Source organism: Empidonax traillii, unplaced genomic scaffold (assembly GCF_003031625.1).
Source record: "Empidonax traillii isolate 1590-97213 ecotype Southwest subspecies unplaced genomic scaffold, ASM303162v1 scaffold1072:size191264, whole genome shotgun sequence".
Classification (NCBI taxonomy): Eukaryota; Metazoa; Chordata; class Aves; order Passeriformes; family Tyrannidae; genus Empidonax; species Empidonax traillii.
This window is the reverse complement of record NW_020956265.1, coordinates 72252-90191: the sequence shown is the minus strand read 5'-3', so window position 1 is coordinate 90191 and position 17940 is coordinate 72252. Positions and strand designations below refer to the sequence as shown.

Here is a 17940-nt window from a genome sequence, read left to right as displayed (position 1 = left end):
TCAAGGAAGATCTCATTTAAACAAATTAAAAAAAAAGTCTCCCTTAAAAAAAAAAAAAAAAAGGCACTCTGGGTGAGTATGTGGATGCAATCATGGGGTTGAAATAGGTATATGAATGGACTTAATCTGAAGAGAAGCTTGAGTTAGCTTGTCTTTTTGTGTATGGAAAGATTGCATTGTGATTAGCTTTACTGAACTTCTTTGTGTTTATTAGAAAGTGCACTTTTATGTATTTTTTTAGTTGTTTTAATACCAACAACGCTTAGTTGTGGAATGGTAAATGGAATCACTTTGGTGATAGGACACGGCATTTGTTTCTCTGACAGGTGATTTTCAACACTAGTAAACTAAGTACTATCAGTAAACATAACAGCACTGCACCAGTTTTTATTGAACAATTTATATTTGCATTTACTAAGTAAGTTACTCTTTAAGATGCCAACCATCGTATCTGTTTTAATTTTGGCACCTTGATGGAATCTTCTTCAACTCTTTTTGAAATATCAATTCCAAGGGGAGCTCTAGAAAATAAAATTATGTCTGTTAAAAATAAATAACATCATTTCCATATCACACAGATGTACAGCTTCACAGACCCTTTGTACAAGTAGAGTCACAGTATTTTTGCACATTCCCTACACTGTGTGACCATTAAAATGGTCTGTCTGAAGCTGTACTTAAACACATCTTTACACTGAAGAAATATTTGCATTTCTAGCGATTCCAAACTCAGGAAACACAGTTGTGGTTTCAAAGCCATCTTTTGGGGATGTCGTTAGATTCTGATTTTAGTTGCTTTGCAACTAAACTCCATTTACATGCAACTGATGAATGCAAAACGCACTACAAATTTACAGATATCTTTTTCCACGATAATCTTAAATAATGTATTTTCTACAGCAAGTGAAACTTAGTATTTCATTCACTGATATATATACAGCAAGTTATTTTTGAAGAAGAGTATTTTATAATTTTTAATGTGAAAATTATAATACTTTTTTTTTTTTTGTACTGAGACCATCCAAGTCTGTTTTCCTGAAAATGGAAAGGGAAAAAAACCTGAGAAAAAGCCCAAGTTTAAGACGAGCTGGTAATTTTGAAATACTAGAATTTTGTTTGGCCTTAATCCATAGAGCAAGTGTTACCTGACTGGTTGTTAAAAAAATCAGTATTATTAGTAAAAAAAAGAAAAAAAAAAGTATTCATCAGATGATATATGTTAAATTCTTTTTTTAATTGATTGCTTATTATGAATACACAGTTGGACTTGGAGCATGCTGACTTATGCCTGTGGTGACTGAGAAGCTAAAGGAGAGTATTGCAGCTTAGCTGGCTCCAGTTTTCCTGTACCACAGTGGTAGTAGGAAAACACTCAGAATTGTTATGATGTGTGGTAATTTAAGTTTCTGAGCCAAACCAAACATAAATGATCATTTGTATTTCACAGCTATGTTGAACAATAACTTCTATAAGTGTTGCAAAGACACTTCTCAGCTGCTTCTGCCACTTTTTAGTGCAACCTCCTTCCCCTTTCACTGCCCACAGTGAATCCTGAGGGAACAGACTGGGAGTGAGCAGTCACTTACTTGGGTTCGTAGCGGATGTCATCGGTCCTGTGCAGAACACCAAGTCCTGCACGTAACCTTTCAATGCCGTTCCTGAGCAAGAAAGCAGTTACATAAAATACTTGTCATTACTCTCTGAACATGGCACGTGGTTCAGTCACCACGAAAAGAAGTTCTTGACTCTGATGTCAGCTTTTAAAGAACATTATAGAAGCACATAACAAAGAGAAACAACCCTTACCATGCAATCATAACACCGTTATCAGTGCACAGTCTTGGAGGAGGACACAGTAAAGCAAAATCATTTGCATCTGCCAAATTCTGTAAACCTTTTCGGATATACTGGTTACTTGCAACTCCTCCTGATACAACCTGACAGCAGTGACAAAAAAAGGGCATTAACTCCAAAGTACTGATGGGTGACTTTCAGCTAGCATCCTGTTTAAAAAAGCAGTTATCAGTCCTGAAGACAGCAATAAATAATGCATTTGAAGATTAAAACATATCAGAAGAGATGCTAAAAGACATTCCTGAATAAAAGCAAGGCAGTTTAGTAGAAGGAAAGTTGGAACTAGATGATCTTAAAGGTCCCTTCCAACCCAAACCAGTCTGTGGTTCCAGTGGAGCTAGAACAGCCATCAGTATTGTGGAGCACAAAGTCAAATTGTGTGGCCTAAGTTGTTATGGGAGGTTAAATTAGATGGTAAGAAAATACCTTTCTAGCTTAAATCCAACTATCTATTATAGTCGACATTACAACTAGAAATATTGTAAATATTTATATCACTGTTACTTCAATCCTGGTATTTTAACAACGTAATGCATACTGAGATCTTCCTCACCTGTCAAGGCAGAAAGTACAACAAGGCATCTGCATCTTCAGATGATGTTATATAGTCAAACAGAAAAAGGAAGAAGAAGCATACCCACCAAGGTTGCGTTTTGTGGTGGTAAGATGCTGTTTTTCGTGCAGAACAGCATGGCCCGATAGGTGCGCTGCATGATGTGAACGGCCACCGCGTGCTGGACGGCAGCGGCAACATCCTCAACGCAGGACAGGATCTCACCCTCCTGAATACCTGCAAAAATGTACGGTCAAAGGGGCTTTCCTGAGTGTGGGTCATCAGAAACGTGGTTTACACCTGACTGTTTAAAAATACCTTCTTCTTTTTCTTTTTGTGCAATGGCATTCTTGACAAGGTTCAGGAGGCCGGAAAAAGAGAAGTTGCAGTTGCGATACTGTTTCATGGGCAGTCGGAACACGACCTGTTCCTGGTTTCCAGTCTGAGCCAAGTGCTCTATCGCCTGCCCCCCAGCCATGCTGTGGCACTCTGGGTGCTTTCTTAAAGACAGTCTTCTTGCCACCTGAGGAGATAATAAACACCAGACTTGAAATCAGTTCCTCCTGTAACTGCACCACTGTATAGGAGTCCATGGAATAAATCTGGACACCTCAAAAAGCAATCCAGTGTGAACCTACAAACAGGGCACAGCAAGCACAAGACGTTAACACCAGCTGGATTTTTTTTTTTCCTGAAGTATTTAGAAATGCAGTTCTAGAACAATTTGGGCAAACATGAGGATCAACAAATTTTGCAGGACACATTAGTTACTCCCATTTTCCAGCTATAGGAAACACACACAGATGGCCATATTGTACTGCCAGATACACAAGAACAAAGTTGGTTTCAACTTTAGACAGTCCCCTTTCTGACTCTCCCAATTTTTTACTTAGTGTGCGCAAATACTATTTAAAAGTCTGAGAACAAAACTCTTTAAGTGACCAATTTTACAGACTGTAGTCAGTCACCCAGAAAACTTAAGATTCTGAAAGCCAAACTGTAAGCTTTTCAAACTGTAAGCAATAAAACTAGTATTAGAAATGTTTTAATATGTATTGTTTTAAACCTGACAGCATCCTTTAAAATAGCACTGTCAATCTTCTCAAATTCATACAACTTGTATAACTGGTCAATGAACTTTCAACACCAGTTTCAGTTGTTAGTCTGCCTATTACTAAAAACATAATCAATGTACATATGTTACAATTGATGTTATGTGTACATTTTTAACAGACTCTCGTGTCTGTTCAAGATAGAGAAAAACCCTGTTAAGTAAAGCTCACATTACACTGAATTACTGTCCTTGGGCTGATGATACTACTACCATTATGTAGTACAAATGCAGTAAAAAGAAGAAAAAACTAGGTTCACTTATGTAAGGAAATACTACCTTATCCAGCATGTCACCTGGTGCAATATCTATGGACTGTCCAAGCAGAAGGAAATCTGACACTCCTTGTGCTACTGCCAAGAGACAGTGGCCTCCAGAGACCAAAAGAACTAAGAAGGGAAATTCCAGGTGATGTGTGAGCCTGACGGTCAGCGCGTGAGCCTCCATGTGATGGATGGGTATGAACGGCTTCTGGTGCCTGTTCACCAAGGCCAGGCTGTACTTCAGCCCCACCCCAAGGCTTAGAGCAAGTCCAGGTTTCACTGTAGTTGCAACAGCTGCAAGCTCAGGTACAGAAACGCCACTGACACGAAGCGCCTCTTCCACCACTTGCTCGATGTTTTCTCTGTGAAGCTGCTGTGCCACCACAGGAATTATTCCACCTGTTCTAGTAAAACCAAAGAATTACAATCCATTGGTATTTCAGAACAGACAGAATGGCATGAAAATAGTTTTCAGGCACCTCTTAACCTTGCCATATCCAGCCTGTTTTCCTTGGTGCATTCTCAAATACCTTGTTTAGTGTAAAAGGCACTGAAGAGAGCTAAATTATCACTAGGGGGTCAGAAAAGGATGTAACCTGCCCTTTTTGGTACAGATACTTCTTAAATGCATCTCAACACTGTTCCAAAGCAAGGTCTGTAATATAATATTCACAACCCCTCACTTACTAGTTCACGTTCTTAGCCACCAATGCTTATATTTATTTTCACTTAAAAACATTAAGACATTTGGTGGTTTTGCCAGTAACTATGATTTCATCTTTAATTCAAGCTAGAGGAGTAATCTGTCCCTTTCTAAAAGAAAATACTGGAAGAAACTTCTGAAATGCACATTTCTTTCTTTCCCCTTAAGCAGTACGTATTGTGGCCCAAGGGATATGTCTTCCCACCCACCAACCTCTTACTGGTTTTTATGGAGCAGGGAAAACTTATATGGACGATATTGCAAGTAATAATAACAATAAAAGTTATTAAGGCAAAAGCCTTCAGAGAAGTCTGTTCTTACTGTAAATGGACTTCCTTCTGACAGTGCAGGGCTTCTCCCAGGACACAGCCAGCATCATCCACCACGGCAGCGCCCGTGTCGTCACAGCTCGTCTCTATTCCCAAAACCAGCCTCCGAGAACGCTGTTTTCCGGGGTGAGATGAGCTGCTTCTCAGCCACGCAGCTCGGCCGTGTTTAACCGACTTCAAAAGGCTTTTGGCAACACTGTTCATTGTTAAAAGTCTACCTGGTGGCTATGTCTAGAAGAGAACTGTATGGTTTATTATTACTAGAGGGTTTTCAAGCATGTGCGCCGCTCTGATCTTCCGAAGAGGTGGTGTTACTTTCACAGTTATGAATGGCCACACATCATATTTAAGACACCAAGAAAAAAAATATCTGTGAGCTCACGTCTTGTTTCACCTTACAGCGGGTAGAGTTCCTCACCAGGCTGGCTGCGTGCGGTGCCTCCGGCAGCCCCGCGGGCGGGACTCGGACCCAGCCCCCGCAGCAGCCCCGCGCGGTGTGCCCGCCGATCCCCGGCGGATGCTCCTCCCGCCCCGCGGCACCTCCAGGGCCGCTCCTCGGCCGCGCCGCCCGTATCACGCCGCACCTGCGCTATCCCCTGTCGCGACCTGTCGCCACCGCCGCCCCCCGCCCTTCCCAGCGCTCGGCTCCGCCCCGCCGGGTCACGGGGCGGCGCTTCCCGGGCCCGGCGCAGCCGCCGAGCTGCGATTCCTCGATCCAAGGGCTTTGTCCGGCCGCCCGCCCGCCCGCAGGCATCCCCGCCCCGTGACCTGCGGTCCCTAAGGTCGCTCCGTATCTGAAAGTCCCTGCCACTTGCACGCAAGGCAGTGACTGTCAAAGGCGGCACAGCCTTGGGATGGCCACTGCTTGAAAATCAGTTCCCACTTCCTGCACAAATAACGCAAAGAACTCGTTACTAAGTTGCTAAAGAAAATTCATAGCTCGTTGCCATTTCTTTTTTTAACAGTACCTTTATCGATAAAGTAAACAACCAGAAAATTTCCTTAGCAGGAAAAGAAGTACGCCACTGTGGGCTTGTCTTTTTTTATTTTTAATTTTAATTTTTTTTTTCCAGCTCACTGGCTGTCACTGCAACCAAAATGTAAATCAAGTCTTAAATGGAGTCTCCTGTTACATCTGAGCCAGTTTTGGCTGACAGACAAACGGCAGACTTCAAAATTCATCCTTTTCCCAAGACAGAGATACAAGTGCTCAGAGCTGTAGATGTACCTTTTTCACTCTAATTCCAGAGCTGATTATATACAAGAAAACCCCGTACTGCACATTACCCCTAAAACACAGCATTCCTCCACATTTCCAAGACATGCAAGTTATCTTTTTCTGCAAAAGCATACAGTTAGTCCATGTGATTTGCCGAATCACCTACTTCTAGTTCAGCTTCTATTCTAACTTACAACCCACCCAGTTTCCCTTACATGCTCTGACACAGCTGTAACAGAGCTGCTTCTCCTACAACACCAGCAACCCTTTCCTGACCCCATAACAGGCCTCTCAGCTACTGAAAAAAACCCCATCAGCCAATATCAGAGAAAATAGTCAAAAGTCCACACCTACAAAGAAATTCCCATTTTTCAGGATGTCCCTTTTACACATAGAAAAGTCAGTGTCCTGGTAAGCAAAATGAAATAAACACAACAGCGGCAATTTTTCAAAGCGTACATAAACCGAGCTATCAAGTTGATCTGGAAATCCCCTGAGCTGGCAGTTAAGGACTTTTTTCGGTCATTGTGACAAAAAAAAATAAATCACAAGAACAGAGAAGGCAGAATTACACCATCAGTTTATGCTCACTGTCACAGTATTTACTGTGAGACAAACTTTCACAATGCAATAACAAGCACAACCACCTACAATCCATACAGCAGGAACTAGCTACTTTCACTTAAACTAAGAATGCAGCCTCACCAGTCCCTGGCATTGAGGATCCCGGATTTATATGTGAAGTTACCATCTGCATTATGGATAATGGGCATTTGTGAAACGCTGCTCTCCATTTCAGCTGTTACTTGCACCTTCCTTTACAAATCACTTGCGTCAGCCACACGTACAGTCTTAGTGGGGATTAGGCTTTAGAGCTGGGCCTGCCCAGCTCTTTGTGGAAATCTCTCTTCTACAGGTTTCCAATTCACATTTAAGTATTTGAAGGCAGCTTCTTATAAACTCGACTTTCATCCCAGACAATGCTGCACGAAGCAGGAATTGTATCTCAGATGTACAGGCATCTCTCACTGACTACGATGAGATACTGGGCACAGCAGACTACTCGTTTCCTTCACCCGGGGAGCAGCAGGAGCCATGTCAGGGGCGGCCAGTGTGGAACCTTCTCCTTAGTATTTATTGATGCCAAAGATCCGAACGCCGTGCAGCTGTGGCAGCTTGGGGATGAGCACAGTCAGGAGAGAGGCTGTGTTCAGGATAAAGTGTGTCGGATCATACTTGGTGTAGAAACTCGTCAGGAAGTACCTGCAGGAGAAAACGGAGCAAGCTTAGACCCTGGTCTAAAAAATAAACAAACAAAGCAGAGTTGAGGAAAGTGCTTTAGTAATCAGTAAGATTTTACTGATCTATTCCTGTATTAAATATCTCACCTGAGGTTCTAGAATATCTACAGCAAAATTATGGTCTAGGTCTCCCCATACTTCTCAAGGTGTTGAAAAGCAACTCACCACGAGTATTTTCCTCCACCACTTCTCCCTGCCCATTTGAGTTTGACTTCTGAAGCCACAAGTCTGATTTATGATCCAGATTTTAAATAGTGTTAAGATCTGATATCAAAATATTTGCAGTTCTGCTGCCCTAGCAAACTCAGTGACAAAGCATTTGACATTTTTCAGTGCAAAAATTATTTATGCTGAGCACACCTGTGACTGGCGTGATTTTAAAGCGCTTCCCATTTGGCAGATGTTTCCAGCACATTTTTCTTTAAAGCTAATTCACAACCTGTTCATCTAGAATAAGGAAATGTGCCTCAGAAAAGCCAATTCACTACCAACTTCTTTATGCTTTGAGCCTGTAATTTCATCCTCATGACAGAAATGAGGCAATCAGATTTTGGAGGTTTGGGTTTTTTTCCACAGCACAACAGAGATGTTATTCAGCTACTTATACATTATTAGTGCATCAGGAGAACCATACACTAGTGTTCTGAATAAAAAACTGCTGATGCAAAGTGGGGAGCTTTTGGAAAATTTATTTTGAGGAATTACATGCATTTTTTCACTTTTTATCCTTTATGGACAGACTTTCCAAACATTATGCAGGATCGTGCCTCCTCCTCCCCCCCTCACTCTGCCATGCAAGCGGACAACTTTCTTTAGGGGAAAACAGGAAGACTTTTAGAGTTGGACATTAAATACGTATCTGATTTCCTTCAGTTACTCAACCCTACTTTTGTCAACAGAGACAGGCGTGTAGGATTTCTAAGCCATTTACAGAACTAGCGTAAACAGAAGACAGTAGGTAGAAAGCCAAACTGACACTGGACCCATGCAGCGAGGACTGACACACTCCTCCAAACTCAGAAGTTGCAAAATGGTTAACAAATGCTGTTGCAAAGGCAATTGGTTAAAATTTCCAATATTTATGACTTCACAATCTCTTAAAAGATCTTCGAGAGTTACCAGTAAGTTTTCCCCACAACATTTCTAATCTTTAAAGCCCGCCCCATTTACAAACTTTGTTTACAAACTTTGACTTCAACATATGGAGTGTCAAAAGCAGCATGAAGAAAGGTTTTTGATCACATGGCCTATAAATATGTACTCCCTACCTCTGTGATGTAGAAATAAATTACCAAACAAGCAAGCAAGAAATGAGAGAAAATGCTTTCAGAATGTAAATTGCAACCTATTATGTTGCAGCTTTTGAAATCGTGGGTTTTATGATTCAATTCATCCAAAAGACAGTTTTGAACTCACAGAATTATAGGAGAGATTGTGAAGAACTTTCTTGAAGATGTGAACTGTACTCCATAATCCAGTTGTTCCCAGTGTGTTAGTAGCCTAGCTTTCCCCTGATCAGGTGTTTCAAAAGGAGTTCCCTTTACTGCATGCAAAAACACATACATTCCCTGGGGAAAATAAAAAGTGAATACAGAGGTACTTTTAGCTAAATGTTTTTATAATTGTTATATTGTTCAACACATTGTAAAAAAAAAAAAGAGTATAAGTGAATTCTCACCCAGAAGAGCTGCTGGCCTGTAACAGAAAATTATCGAGGAGCAAGGAAAAGACAAGAGGTGATTTGCCCAAGACTGTGCAGTGAGTGGCACAGTCAGAGTAACAGTAATGTTTGTGTAACATCTGATCCACTCCCTTGTCCTCTACATTAGATGGCCAAAATTCCATGAAATCAACAGAATTTTAACAAGCACTGTAACAAGTTTGGGGCGGCTGATTTATATTACCACAGTGTTTAATGAGCAGTGAGGTAGAGCCTGCCTCCAGACCAGAGGCCTGTGAACCTAAGACAATTGATTTGTTTAATTAATTTTTGGATTAATGATGTTTGCAGCGTCTCCATTTTAATAACCTAAAAGAGACTTTTAGGACAGATCCAAATGCTCACCACACATTTTATTTCATGCTGGTACTTGCAGAAAGGACCACCAAAAATGCTTTCAAGGTAAGCTAAGAGTTTTCCATTAGTGGAAATACAAGAATTTTTTTCTTTGTCAAACCATTCAAGGATTTGTTTCCAAAAGAAGTGCCATTTAAATGCTGAAATACCCAGGAAGTGCAATTTATACTTATCTTCTAGTGTTCCACTACAAAACTACTTGTCAGTGCATGCTCTCATCCCCATTGTCATTACAGCTACTTGCAATGAATTCAAATATGGCATGTTGGAAATATTTAGTAATACTTGTCTCTGCCAACATCTTGAGTGTCTGACATGTCTGATGCTTTCACAGATAACATACAAAATGCTCTAATGACAAAATTCCACCACCAGTTTTAAACCTATCTACAAAAAGCTCAACTAAAAATTAAATTTTTTCGTGATTCAAGAGGATATTATCCATCCTCAGTCTTTACAGTGAACTACTATTTTTGTAAATGAGGAAGGAACTATCTTTTTGTCAGGACTTCTCTGCTGTTAACCATCTGAGAAAGCTGAGTTAGCAAACCTCGAGTATGATGTAAATTGCTGGATTATGGCCCTCTTTCCTCTAAGCGCTGAGGACCAATATACATAGTTGCATTACTTTAAGTGATTATAATATAATGGAGAGAGGAGCAGAAAGATTCTTAAGGTCGTCAGCTTCCGAAATCTTTTGCATACAAGAGTCATCATGCAAATCACGATCCACTGAATAAGAAATGGTTTCAGGGCTTGGGTCAAAGTAGCCCAGTTTTTCCCACTGCTGTCAAACGAGATTTCTCTTATAGAGTTATGTAGTTATAACCTTGTATGCTGAAGTCATTCTGAGCTACAACTTTCCTGGCTTGGCCAGAAATCAAAGCTAGAAGAAACGGAACACAAATATTTCTGTCCAAGAAAAGAGGTAAGGTGCTGAAAGTAAACATTTTGGAATACTAACAGATTTATTTAGAAAAATCAACAGATAATACTAAAGAATTAAAAATGTGATGGTTTATAGATTCAGCACAGCTCCCTAATAATACACAGAACACTGTAAAAGTTGGTTGGCATGATGACTTTATGTTTGCAACCTTCTAGCTTAATTAAATGCCTTTTAGAAGAATACATAACTATGGAAGGAGTATTTCACGTCATTCATGCCTAAATCAAAAGTGATCATGTATCACTCCTCCCATCCCCAAACAGCCAATCATCTGTGGATAAGCCAAGCAGAGATGCTGTTTTGGCCAGCAGGATTTCATTATCCACACAGACTGGCTATTTTCCTCTTCCCTTGCTACTGAAAATGAATACCCACGAGCAACTTTTGCACGAGCGGTTACTTACCAGGTTGTGAATCACATTTGTTAAGGTCCAGGCAACGGGGACACTAAAGAAGGGAATGCTGAGCAGGACAATGTGCAGCATGCCGACTCCCAGCGCGTATGTCAGCCACATTCCTCGACTGTTCATCACTCGCGTGTTTGGATTTACCTCGCTGTGGGCAACTCCTACGTTCATTTTTACCCTATAAAACAGATCTTTTTGAAGGCTGAGACTACTGTTACAGAGGGGTACTTAACATTTTCAAATGTGAGAAAAGGCTGTTTTAAATAAGCAGGTCTGGAAAAGAACACAGTGCATAAACCAAGATGTACCTCAAGATCTTCAAACTGTGGTTCGTACAGAAGTCAATGCAAAGGGGCAGTTAGGAACTGTTTGTTCAAAAAAAGAGCAAACAAATAAAACTTCCGAGCCTGTTACAGAAGGAACATTTAAAAAAAATTACTAAGTTGTGCTGTTAGAGGCTGAAGTTGCAAACTGGTAAGAAACCAAGCTTATAACTTTCATCTTCTGAATTAGTTTTTCCATCCATGACAATATCCAGAGTTCTTCTCCACCTTTCATATCAATTTTCCTCCTATTTCTTGTTCACGTAATGGTTAGTAAAGAGTTCTGCATATACCAGTTGCCCAGCCATCTACTGCTAGAAAGAACAACCAAGGACTAATTCATGCCTATTTTTCTTGCAGTAGAGTGCAGATTTCAGATTTTCCTCCCTCACCCATCTGTTATTTTTCAGACAGACATTTCCATCTTTCAAATGTGGAGCACGGGTTCAAAAGTTTCTAAGCAACAGACACATGCAGAGATACACAGAACAAGTTCATATGCCGATTTACTAAAAAAACTGACAGAACTTAGGGATGGTGACACACTCATCCTGTTGTAGTAAAATTTGTAATGATAATTAAAAAAACCCAACAAACCATTGCTTACTTCATCCTCACGTGATCTGTGGGACTATGTATATTCATTTATGGAACTGGGAAAGAGCTATTTTTTAACATTCATCTGAATCGGACTACAAAAGCACCGCACAACCAGCAAAAGGCAGCTTGCTTCTGGTAGGAAGTTTGTTCCTGACAAACTGGCTTAGTGCTGTACAGAGTATAAAATAAACACAAAATACCCGAGTATTTTGCAGTATTAAACGCGGTAGAAAAAAAGAAAAATAAACAGACGAGATGAAGCCGAAAGCGAGCCGGGGCTGTGCCGACACGAATCAGTGCCTGTCGCAGGGCATTCAAACCGTGCAGGGGACGCGTTACCTGGGGTGGGCGACGCGAGGCCGATCCTCCCTGCTGGGGATGCAGCGCCCGCCGAGCTCGTACCTAGAGAGACATCCCGGCGTGACCCACCGTCCCTTCCCGTTTCCCCTCGCCGTTCCCGCCCGATCCGAGGGAACAGCTCGGCTGTTTTCCCTGCCATCGCTCCCCTCCCGGCCCCGCCGCTGCCGCGGCCCGGCCGTGCCCGTGGCCTTCTCCGCGGCCCCGGCCGCCCGTCCGTCCCTCCGCCCCCCGGGCGGTCCCACCTTTCCGCAGCCCCGCGGAGCCGGAGCGGAGCGCGGGGCGCCGGGTGCAGGTAGAGCTTGCGGTGCCCTGGGCAGGGCGGGCCGGGGGCAGCGCAGGGGCCGGGCCGGGCCGCCCGCACCGCCCACGGCAGCGGCAGCGGGGCGGGCGCGAAGGTGGCGCAGCCGCGGGGCCGCCCGGGACGGCGGGGAAGCGCCGCCGCCTCCTCGGAGTCTGAGCCGGGCCTGGGCTGGGCCTGGGCAGAGGCCGCGCCAGGCCCCGGGAGCAGCGAGCGCCGGGTGGGAGCGGCCCCGCCTCTCGCAGCGAGAACCGGGAACTGCGGACGGCTCGTGTGGTTTGGGGTAAACTCAGGAGACCGCAGGGGTTCTCTGCAGCTTGTTGCCTTCCCACCATGCCGTAAACAAGAGAGTTGCGTCAGTTGCTGGACCCCTGAGAAAGGCGGCTGTGTGGGGGTGTGGGGGGGTCTGGGTGCAGCTCCAGACGTCTGCGGGGTGGGAGCCATGGAGTTTATGGAGGTTTTGTTCCCGGTTCTCCTGAGGGGGTGCAGCACCGCGGCTGGCGCTGGGGTGTCTCGCTCGGTGCAGAAGGGTGCGAGGGCTGCATCAGTGAGGGGGCCCGCACACAGAAAATACGGAGCCTGCCCTCGGAGCACAGTCGTAACCTGCCTGGTCGGTGGGAACTACGTAGTGTGGCTTGAGCTGAAATGTGTGTCTTTTAGCTAAAAGTCATCAAAGGTTGGATGCATTCCCGTGGGTGGGAAGGCTCCCAGTGGTCCCTTCCTCCCTCCCAGCAGCTGTTCCCGAGGTGTGTCCAGCGCTGTATCCCTCGGTTTGGGCCTGGGAAAGGGAGGGCACACTGGAGCAGGTTGCTCTCCCCAAACTGACTGCATCAGGCACACCTCATGGAAAATTTGTCTTTGGGATCTGCAGCGTTTCTGTTTTAACACCCTCCCGTGTCTTAGTCGGTGTCTTTTCATGGAGATATCCAGCTCCTGTCTGGCACTTGCCGTGAGTCAATCATGAAGCACTTGACACAGGAGACCTGAACAATGTGTGAATGTGTGAGGGAACCTGCCTCAAAACCTGCCTCTCTGAACACATGTACATGATTAATAGGGGTCCATCTTCAACAACACGTCTTCTCATGCTCCTTTTCCAGTTTGAGGAAAAACAATTTGTTGCGTCTTTTTACAGTATCTGAAAGCAAAACTTCCTTTGCAATGTAAATAACGGTATAAAGAGAAAACCTCTTTGTAGCTGTTCTTATAAAGGTTTTAGTGGTGCTTCCGCTTCATAACACTGGTTTGGGTTTTTTTCCCCTCTAAGTAACCACATTTTTGCTTTGTCTTTTATGTTTGAAGAGTGTCGGTCTTTAGAAGGATGTTGAGGCAGAGAAGTGTCCTGTAATTGTTGTATTAGTTGCATCTATCCTGCAGGGTAGTGGTGCTCAGGGGTGTTGGCTGCAATCCCTCACCATGTCCTGACTGTGTCAGGAGGAAATCTGGGTATGTTCCATTCCTCCACGTGTGCTCATATCCTTGGGATGGGTGCTGAGTGTGCAGTTTGTGTTCTTCAGCATATACCTTGGACCGAATCGATGGGGAAGCTAGGACTGCCAGGATAACAGTGTAAATAACATTACATAACATAACCCAGAGGAGAGAAGAACCCTCTTTGGACCATTCTTGAGGTTCAAAGAGCTGCCTAGCAATGATCTTCCCCCCCGCCTTTTCTCATCTGCATGAAAAACTGTGACTGAGTTCTTTATGTCAGGTTACAAGAATCAACAAAATGTTTTTCCTCAGGCTTGCTTAATTGTGTTGATTTGGGTGCTTAAACAAATATATACGAAAATTCACAGACCCACTCATGATCTCTTCATGTTAGAGTGTCTGTGTAATACAGCAAGAATTTTATAACCCTTCATGTTTCAAATAATTAAAAAAAGAAATCACCTCTGGTTGATAATGTGAGAGATAGAGTGACACAGAAATAAACTGACCTGCCTGAGGACACACAGTACATCAGATCAGAGAGGCAGGGTTGTAATTAAGAAGTTTTTGGTTTGGTTTTCATTTTTGCCAGTAGATCACTTTGCCACTGGATATAACTTTTCCCTCAGCACCACTGTGTTGCCTGCCCACTTCTTTCCTTAAAATTACTGACTGCAGAGGAAGCTGGGACCTACTATAACATGAAAATTTTGCTCTCCAGCCATAGTGTTGTGCTTTGTCAACATTTTCAAGTTGCTGTGAAATGGTTACTTAGAAATGTGTATTTGTAGTATTCCTTTTACACTCTGTTTCTGTTATTTTCTGTGCAGCTTCTCTGAATCTTAATCCACTATGAAGCAGCTGCCAGGAGAAACTATTCATCTCCTTTCAAGTTCTCAGGTGATTACTTCAGTTGTCAGTGTGGTGAAGGAGCTGATAGAAAATTCCTTGGATGCCAATTCCACAAGTATTGATGTTAAACTGGTAAATCCTCTTTCTTTCTCTTACAAAGAGTTGGATGTAAAGTAAGATGCAAGGGAAGTTGTCCCACTGCGAATGTATTTTTTAGGCTATTGTGATTTGGGGAATGGCAAGGTACTAGTAGTATTTATAAATATTTATTTTTACCTCAAGTAAAAATGATCCAAAATTAGTTTCCAATAATGTTTTTGAGGCCCTGCTGAAACAGTAGGGCATATTTCTGCTTCTGAGTGTATCTTAGGGGGAAACCTGTCAACTTCCTTAATATTCCTTTTCCTACTTAAAATTTACTTTTTATGACTAATAGCTAGTTTTAAGAGATGTTGAACTTAAGTTTACTGCTAGACTGACATATTTAATGCTCATTACAAAATATTTTAAGGAAGGTGAAAATGGAAACAGTGGGAAAGGTTGATGGCCTTGTTAGAGTTTTTTGTAATATAAATTACCCCATGGTCCTTAAATTAGCATGGTTAGCTCTGGCTACTTCTAACACTTTCTTTTTATAAGCTGTTAAAAAAAAGTTGGCATGTCACTGAAGGATAGTTTCTGACAAAACAAAATAATTACTTATGGTAAAGAGTTTGATTTTTTTTTTCCCCAAATGGGGCAAAATGACCAACTGATTGGCTATTTTTGCTGTCATATCTCTGTTTTTGCTGTGTTTTGTCAACAGCTGCATAGTAGCAGTGTCTCCTGCTTTGTAAGAGAAAAGTGTTGTAACATCCTGGATAAATGGACGTATCCAGAACTGTGTCCAGTTTCCTTCAGTGCCAATAGTTGTATAAGATATTATTGAATTAAGCATTAATGAATTAGCAGTTAATGAAAAGCCTTGACAAATGCCTTTCATTAGGAGGGCAATTCAATTCCTGCTTGTTTCTTTGTCCATGTCTCTGCTACCTTTTCTGGATGAGTCTCGAGTGTTTTCTGTCTGAGAATGGTTTCCTGCAGATGCTGAGGGACAGGCTCATTTGTTACTGCCTTAAGTGAGCCGCAGTTACTCTGCCTTCACTTTGGTGTGTCATGGCCTCTGTCTTCTCAATATTTAGACTGCATAGCATCTTGCTCAGGAGTAGCCCCAAAGTGAGTAGTCTGTGCACAGTTACGGGGGTAAGGGTGTTGGGATCAGACCCTGTGAGCTGATCAATAATGGCAAGAAGTCAACAGAGAAGGTTTTGGAGCCTTCCAGAATGGTTAAAACCAACCTTGTCTCTTGTCCTGGTGTGCTGTTGCAGATATGCAGATAGCTGGAGGAGAAAGCCTCTCTCTAATCAGCATGGCTTTCACGGTGCAGCAACCACCTGTTTTCATAGTGATAAGTCCCAAATCAATTAAAAAGAACGTTTTCAACCATTTTCAGTGCCTGAGTCATCTGCATAGTTACATTCTTTGTCAGTCCAGCCCAGTCCAAATCACTGTAGTTCTAAAGAAACAAACTTGGCTTTACACAGGTTGTCAGTGAGTGAAAGAGGTTTGCTGATTGTTCTTCTGTGGGTGCTAGAGGAGAAGCAAAAACCTGCACTCTGTACAACCCTAGACAGTAATACTGTGAAACAATGCATTTTTTTCCTGGTATTCTTTCACGTGAAATTTAAATAATTCTGACCATATAGTCGAGCTCAATGACAACGTTAACTCTGGATTAGTTCAAAGTCATAACAGAGAAGGGAAACTTTGAAATTCCATTTTACAGCTTGATGGCTTTTGCGAAACTGCAGCATTTTCACTGATTTAACCTTTTTCAGATGGATTAGGAGGGCTAGTTGATTCCTTCAGTCTTGTTACCCAATTTACCTGAACAAATGTAGGAATGACTTTTTTTGAGACAGACAGGCAGGAGTTAACTTACAGGTGGAAATGGTTCTCAGGTAGAAAGTGTGGCAGTGGTCAGCTGTAGTGGGAAGCTTTGGCTGGTGTTTTATTGTTGTTACCTTCTTGATTGACCAGACTCCCATAGGTGACGTTATTGAGCATCTTTGCACTGTGTATCAACATTGAATCATACTGTTTGACATCAGTAACCTGGCAGAGCAACTTAAATGTCTTATGGGATCACAACCTCAGTAGTATTTAAGTCATGAGGAAGGTGTTGCAAAGTACAGAATTTGAGCACTATAATATTTATGTAATATGTGTGCAAGTAAAAATTACTAGCATTAGAAAAGAAATAGAGGATCGTTCATGTAACATTTTGATTCAAGATAAATCTCACTTTTCCTAAAGAGGTAAGTGGCATGGAACTAAAATTAGAGGGGAAAATAGTGGCTCGTTGTAAAATTCTCAAGTCCTTCCCTAGCACATAGAGCAGCAGGGTAGAAGGCTTCCTGCTTGTATCTCCTTATGTGTTTTGTGTGAGGTGTGCTGCTTAGGTTCTCTTCTGCTTCCCAGTAGGAGGTTGACTCGAAGATGAGCAAAAGCATTGTTTTTTCACCTGAAGACAGCTTTAGCACTGTTCAATAATACAGCAAGTGAAATGTACCCACATTTCTGTTGTGTACCAGTTAAATATATATGGTTCTGTGCCTATCTCAGAGGCTTTTGATGTTTCCTAAAGCAGACTGTTGTGAATACAGATAATATCTTTAGATACCCTCCTTTTGCTTTTAATTGCATCTTTTTTTTACTTCAGGAAGTAACCTTGGGAGTGCATTATATTTTTTCAGAACTGTTTTCAGTGTAGGCCCCGATGAGACAGCAAAGTTTGATCTGTTTAATCAGTCAGCTTTCAGTGATCAACCATTGTGTGTTCTGTCCATTAAGCCACCACTGAAGATATTCTTCCAAGCAATACCAGTTTTAAGGCTGCCTAGATGTATTACACGTGACAGCACATTTTTCTATGTGTTGCATCATAATCTTGATTTCAAAGAGCCAGTCGTGCTTCTGTAACAGGAGTTCAGTTGGTGATCCTGCAGCTCTAATTACTTTCTCCTCCTGCCTTGTGGTTCTTTTGGGTGCGATTCACATGTGCACATTATAATGTAGCTGGAAGGAAGCATTTTTTTTGCTGCACCTGTTGGAGATGTTATAGAACCCAAATTCCATCCTTCATGTAGCTGTTGTGAATATCTGGGGTTTCAGAGTTTTACTCTGGCTTTGCTGGTGCTTATTGAAATGACATATTTAAATTGGAATTCAGTAAAACATGTATTGCATATATATAAAGGTAAATCGC

At 42.3% G+C, this 17940-nt stretch overlaps 3 protein-coding genes across 13 annotated transcripts in view; 1 reads left to right on the top strand and 2 right to left on the bottom strand.

Moving 5' to 3' along the window:
- Window positions 1-370: 370 nt before the first annotated feature.
- OSGEPL1 (O-sialoglycoprotein endopeptidase like 1) lies at window positions 371-5321 on the bottom strand. Of its 3 annotated transcripts, XM_027904659.1 has the most exons (8): window positions 5208-5321; window positions 4806-5055; window positions 3798-4185; window positions 2726-2930; window positions 2496-2644; window positions 1807-1937; window positions 1587-1658; window positions 371-521 (listed from the first exon to the last, which is right to left on the bottom strand). In XM_027904659.1, the coding sequence occupies exons 2-8, from the start codon at window positions 5015-5017 to the stop codon at window positions 431-433; spliced, it is 1248 nt and encodes a 415-aa protein (XP_027760460.1). In that variant the 5' UTR covers window positions 5018-5055; window positions 5208-5321; the 3' UTR covers window positions 371-430. The 3 variants fall into 3 exon arrangements, with proteins under 3 accessions (XP_027760460.1, XP_027760459.1, XP_027760461.1); XM_027904658.1 differs by having other exon boundaries at window positions 4806-5314; XM_027904660.1 differs by lacking the exon at window positions 5208-5321 and having other exon boundaries at window positions 3798-4180; window positions 4806-4969.
- Window positions 5322-5841: 520 nt separating this feature from the next.
- ORMDL1 (ORMDL sphingolipid biosynthesis regulator 1) lies at window positions 5842-12387 on the bottom strand. Of its 3 annotated transcripts, none has more exons than XM_027904653.1 (5): window positions 12292-12387; window positions 12029-12091; window positions 10764-10957; window positions 8750-8901; window positions 5842-7295 (listed from the first exon to the last, which is right to left on the bottom strand). In XM_027904653.1, exons 3-5 carry the CDS (start codon window positions 10935-10937, stop codon window positions 7160-7162), a joined length of 462 nt encoding a protein of 153 aa, XP_027760454.1. In that variant the 5' UTR covers window positions 10938-10957; window positions 12029-12091; window positions 12292-12387; the 3' UTR covers window positions 5842-7159. The 3 variants fall into 3 exon arrangements, with proteins under 3 accessions (XP_027760454.1, XP_027760453.1, XP_027760455.1); XM_027904652.1 differs by having other exon boundaries at window positions 10764-10944; window positions 12292-12386; XM_027904654.1 differs by lacking the exons at window positions 8750-8901; window positions 12292-12387 and having other exon boundaries at window positions 7185-7295; window positions 12029-12211.
- The window catches only part of PMS1 (PMS1 homolog 1, mismatch repair system component), a 43542-nt gene continuing 37925 nt past the window's right edge, over window positions 12324-17940 (top strand). Inside the window, exons 1-3 of one of the 7 annotated variants that reach the window (XM_027904651.1) lie at window positions 12432-12630; window positions 13650-13793; window positions 14612-14765. In XM_027904651.1, coding sequence (XP_027760452.1) covers window positions 14634-14765 — 132 coding nt within the window. In that variant the 5' untranslated portion in view covers window positions 12432-12630; window positions 13650-13793; window positions 14612-14633. Of the gene's footprint in view, window positions 12342-12431; window positions 12652-12928; window positions 12946-13649; window positions 13794-14611; window positions 14766-17940 lie in introns of those variants that run through there. The other 6 variants (XM_027904649.1, XM_027904644.1, XM_027904647.1 and 3 more) reach the window with 6 other exon arrangements.

Bases quoted from the DNA above. Each gene is read 5' to 3' on its own strand.
- OSGEPL1 (XM_027904659.1), bottom strand. From the start codon at position 5,017: ATGAACAGTGTTGCCAAAAGCCTTTTGAAGTCGGTTAAACACGGCCGA. The intron at 1,938-2,495 runs GTGGGTATGCTT...CACTGCTGTCAG, and splicing joins CACCACAAAACGCAACCTTG to GTTGTATCAGGAGGAGTTGC. The intron at 522-1,586 runs GTAAGTGACTGC...TTTATTTTCTAG, and splicing joins GACATCCGCTACGAACCCAA to AGCTCCCCTTGGAATTGATA.
- ORMDL1 (XM_027904653.1), bottom strand. From the start codon at position 10,937: ATGAACGTAGGAGTTGCCCACAGCGAGGTAAATCCAAACACGCGAGTG. The intron at 8,902-10,763 runs GTAAGTAACCGC...TATTTTCCCCAG, and splicing joins CAAATGTGATTCACAACCTG to GGAATGTATGTGTTTTTGCA. The intron at 7,296-8,749 runs GTGAGTTCAAAA...TTTCTCCTGCAG, and splicing joins ACAATCTCTCCTATAATTCT to GTACTTCCTGACGAGTTTCT.